This window comes from Perca fluviatilis, chromosome 18, assembly GCF_010015445.1.
Source record: "Perca fluviatilis chromosome 18, GENO_Pfluv_1.0, whole genome shotgun sequence".
Taxonomy (NCBI): domain Eukaryota; kingdom Metazoa; phylum Chordata; class Actinopteri; order Perciformes; family Percidae; genus Perca; species Perca fluviatilis.
Window position 1 is genome coordinate 12976708 of NC_053129.1, and position 4629 is coordinate 12981336.

The following is a 4629-nucleotide window of genomic DNA, read 5'->3' on the forward strand; positions in this document are numbered from 1 at the left end:
TGTGATCTATAAAATCAGTGATGATACAAACATCAATGTTCCTTGAATTGCTTAATTAGCTCTTTTCCAGGGCATATACTACTCTCAGCTTTATTGTAGCTTTTGGGAAGGGTTATGGTTATTGTATTTAGCAGACACTTTTGTCCAGCAAAATGGTAATAAAAACAATAATGACAATACAATATAAAATATCAATAATAAAAAATAACAAAAATACCATAAATATACAAATCATAACTCTAACAATGAATTAATTATTTAAGTGTGAGATCAACAGATTAGTCTTGACACCCGCCAAAAATGCCAGGGCTGATTTTTTGTCCCAGTCCAGCCCTGCAGCCACATTACTTCTGTAATAAAATAAAATAGAATCTGTAACAACCTACAATAATAGCTCTCTTTTAAAATAAATAAATATGACCTCTTCTGTGTTAGAAAATCAAGCTTCAACAAAATATCTCTTAATACCTTTTCAATGTAATAAGATAAATAATAAAGACACTGAAACATGTGCCAGCTTTGCACACGGTGCACTCCGCCTCCCACTCGTCGGGTCCCGACCGGGACGGTACGTGGGACATTTTTTTTGCAGTTCAACTGTGAAGTTGCACTAGTCTTGTTTTATGGTTGTGCGGAGGCTCCATGCAGAGATTCCGCCGTAGCCTACTTAGTGGCCTGATGTTTATACTTGCGCGCTGGTGTGTGCGTCGAGCCGGCATGTTTGTGTATGTGTGTGGGGAGTGGGTGATATAATAGAGCGAGGGAGAAGTGAGAGAGTGACGGTGATTATCTTCAGAGCGAGTACGACTCTAGAGTCACAGTGAGAGAAAAAGTGTCTCCCCTGTGTTTTCTGACCACGGTGGGAAATCTTTAGCAGGTGTGGTATCTGAAGGGCCTATAAGGTTAAAGTCTGTATAAAGCTCAAATGTGCGGAGAAATCATGAGCACTGGGTTAGTGACGTAAGTTTAATGATTTTCCTCTGATCAGATTGATGAGTTGAAGAGGATGTTCCATTTGATTCTGTGATTGGTGGCTGAGTGGGAACCAATGATTTTATGTGTAGTGTTAGACACTGCAAAGAGACTGACCTTTACTTGCCATCTGTTTATTTTATCTAACATGTTACCTAAACGTACCCCTTATAAACCATGTTCTTGCTGCAGCAAGTCAGAGTACATATTGGCTTTGTATTCTCCACGCTCCCCCTGCTTGTCATTGATGCTGGAAACATGAAATTAAACTTATCAAGACAGCATCAGTGGATTTCCTCCTCCACACACTGCCACTCAAGATACAACATAGGAAACACAGCATTTTGTGTGAATGCACACAATATTAAGTACCGTAATATTGTGTGCAAAGCACCTGTTAAAGTACACGCTTAATGGTCCCATGAAAGAAACTTCAGGAATTTACCCCCCCCCCCAGATAGTAGGTAAAAAGTGGACATGTCCGGCCAAAAGACGACAGTCACCTGAAGACTAAATCGTGCAATTGAAAAATGGAAACTAAAATTAAGTTCTGTGCTGGAGAAACTACAGTTCCTGCACTAGTAATTTTAAAGAATTGCTTCCAAGTCTCTGGTTGGATTCTGCAAAATCTACATTACCTTTCAGTGAGATTTAAGGCTCAAGGGCAGATGTGTTGCCAGGTTAGTGGATTGTTTCCAGTATTTATGCTGGGCTATGGTGGCACTAGCTTAAGTGCTTACTGTACAGACCGAGTGCCATCAATCTTCAAGGTGTCATGACAGAACTGGGTTCAGCAGCAGACTCAGTTATTTGGATCATAGCATAATATAGGAAGTTATTGGTGATTTGTGGTAGTTCTATGGCCAGATTGTAAATGGCTCACATTCTGGACCAATATTGACTATCAAACCCTGCACCCAGTTACACCTTTGGCTACATGAGTTTTGAATCTTGGGAATAAACATTGAAAACCAGGGCAAACATAAAAGTTATATTCTTTATTGACAAGACTTCAGAGTCACCTTTAGCCAACCTGAAAAACAGGAAAGGAAACATGTTAATCTCAAACTCAGAAAATATCCGTTAACTGAAGCACAGAACAATACCTTTTGCATGAATGCTCTTGGAGCTCCCCGGCGGCGTCGACCCGGCTGCGAGTAAGAACCTCGTACACCAACTCCACTGTAGGGCTGCTGTTGTCCAGTCGCTGCACCACTCTGACTAGCACTCCCCATACTCGCCTGCCTGACGGTGCGATGTCTATAAGGGATGTTCTTGGCCTGCTTAGTGCTGGGATAATTATCCCTTGTGTAGAGAGCGTCATCCCACCTGTCCCTCCCCTGCTCAACGCTGTTGCTGGTGTATGTATACGTGCCTGGAGGATACTGGCCATTCAGGAACATGTAGTCATAGGAAGGGTAAGGATATGGGACCAGGCCTGATGGCACAGGTCCTCCATTAAAGCCTTGTGAAGGCTGTGCAGCATAGACAAAACGAGGTGGTGGCATGGAACCTTGCGCTTCGCTCTCAGATTCAGAGTTGCCTTGCTCGAATCTTTTCTGTTCCTGGAAAAGTTCCCCTGCCTGGTACTGTGGAAGAAGATAGTCAGGCTGGATCACAAAGTTAAGGCCAAGTGGTCGAAGGGCAGGTCCACTGGCAGCAAACTGCTGAGTGCTAGGTCCTGTGGATGCTCCAGCAGAAAAGGGACTGGGAGGTGCAACAGCCCAGGAAATGCCTAGGAACAGAAGTAACATTGAGGTTAGCAAGTAGAATTCAAGGCAATGAATTTAACAGCAAGGTTCCTTTGCTAAACATGGACATCCACTACCCACATCAGTTCAGACATAGAGACATTGACAGCTCAAGTTTAGTTAAGTCACATAAGCATTAGTAACCTTGTTTAGAGGCAGGGCCTGCAGAAGAGCCTTGAGCATATCCTGGAGGTGCATTCTGAAAACTGGACTGAGCTGGATTTGAGACCATTTTAGAGGCAGCCCCAAAAATCCACAAGAAAGAAACATCCAGTTAAAGCCAGCAGAAGCAGGGTTTGCACCAAGAGAAAGTCATCAAGAGAGACAAACAATTAAACTACTTTTAAGATGTTGACAGCAATGATACTTTACCTTGCTGCATAGGGTAGCTGTCAATCAAACCAGTCAGCAAAACAAGGAGCAAAGCCCTATTGAAAAGCAGACAAAGCATAACTTGCTTAACAGAAATCACTCAAAACATCACAAACAAACTGTTGCTCACCCAGCAGTACACCAAACAGCCATAATGTTGAATGAACAGCTCAGGTACCACTGTGATCCTGTGAAAGGTTTATAAGTGCTACAGGTGACCTGCCCTGACCAATCAGAACATAGCCAGTTAACGACTCACAGCTGCAAGCAATTGAATCCTGATTAAGGTGGATCATAACTGGTTCAGTTGTCCAATTTTCTTCAAATGTTATGTTACACATGTTCTGTAACCGAAAACTCATTGTTTCCCATCTCAGGGTAAATCAACTCAGAGTTCAGGGTTAGCCTCAGAATTTGTTAAAGGTATACAGCCACATTTACATGGGCACATTATATGACAAGGGTGACCATATTTTGATTTCCAAAAAAGAGGACAACTCGGCCCGGCCTCGAGACACAAATTCCGACAGGCTTTTCAGAGGTTAATGAACATGCTTTATTATGCCTCAATTGTGCAAAAATAACTTCTGTAATAAAATAAAATAGAATCTGTAACAAACCTACAATAATAGCTCTCTTTTAAAATAAATAAATAATATGAAATAATGTTCTAAAATCCAGAAACAACAAAATATCTCTTAATACCTTTTCAATGTAATAAGATAAATAATAAAGACACTGAAACATGTGCCAGCTTTGCACACGGTGCACTCCGCCTCGCACTTGTCCGGTCCGACTGGGATGGTACGTGGTACATTTTTTTTGCAGTTCAACTGTGAAGCTGCACTAGTCTTGTTTTATGGTTGTGCGGAGGCTCCACGCAGAGATTTCGCCGTAGCCTACTTAGTGGCCTGATGTTTATACTTGCATGCTGGTGTGTGCGTCGAGCAGGCATGTGTGTGTGTGTGGGGAGTGGGTGATATAATAGAGCGAGGGAGAAGTGAGAGAGTGACGGTGATTATCTTCAGAGTGAGTAGTGACGGCGAGCGAGTACGACTCTAGAGTCACAGTGAGAGAAACAAAGTGTCTCCCCTGTGTTTTCTGACCACGGTGGGAAATCTTTAGCAGGTGTGGTATCTGAAGGGCCTATAAGGTTAAAGTCTGTATAAAGCTCAAATGTGCTGAGAAATCATGAGCACTGGGTTAGTGACGTAAGTTTAATGATTTTCCTCTCAGCAGATTGATGTGTTGAAGAGGATGTTCTATTTGATTCTGTGATTGGTGGCTGAGTGGGAACCAATGATTTGATGTGTAGTGTTGGAGCAACCCAAAGAGACTGACCTCAAAGGGACTCGGACCTTTACTTGCCAACTCACATCTGTTTATTTTATCTAACATGTCACCTAAACGTACCCCTTATAAACCATGTTCTTGCTGCAGCAAGTCAGAGTACATATTTGCTTTGTATTCTCAGGGCTCCGCGGGCTTGTCATTGATGCTGAAAACATGAAATTAAACTTATCAAGACAGCATC

At 42.3% G+C, this 4629-nt stretch overlaps 1 protein-coding gene across 2 annotated transcripts; it reads right to left on the reverse strand.

The window, feature by feature from the left end:
• Positions 1–1955: 1955 nt before the first annotated feature.
• On the reverse strand, positions 1956–3292 carry LOC120547207. 2 transcript variants are annotated; one of them, XM_039782686.1, is made up of 5 exons: positions 3226–3292; positions 3096–3151; positions 2868–2939; positions 2079–2707; positions 1956–2005 (listed from the first exon to the last, which is right to left on the reverse strand). In XM_039782686.1, exons 1-5 carry the CDS (start codon positions 3246–3248, stop codon positions 1997–1999), a joined length of 789 nt encoding a protein of 262 aa, XP_039638620.1. In that variant the 5' UTR covers positions 3249–3292; the 3' UTR covers positions 1956–1996. The 2 variants fall into 2 exon arrangements, with proteins under 2 accessions (XP_039638620.1, XP_039638621.1); XM_039782687.1 differs by lacking the exon at positions 2868–2939 and having other exon boundaries at positions 3226–3263.
• Positions 3293–4629: the final 1337 nt, after the last annotated feature.

Bases quoted from the DNA above. Each gene is read 5' to 3' on its own strand.
- LOC120547207 (XM_039782686.1), bottom strand. From the start codon at position 3,248: ATGGCTGTTTGGTGTACTGCTGG. The intron at 3,152-3,225 runs GTGAGCAACAGT...GCTTTTCAATAG, and splicing joins GCTGTTTGGTGTACTGCTGG to GGCTTTGCTCCTTGTTTTGC. The intron at 2,708-2,867 runs GTTACTAATGCT...TTCTGTTCCTAG, and splicing joins AGGCCCTGCCTCTAAACAAG to GCATTTCCTGGGCTGTTGCA.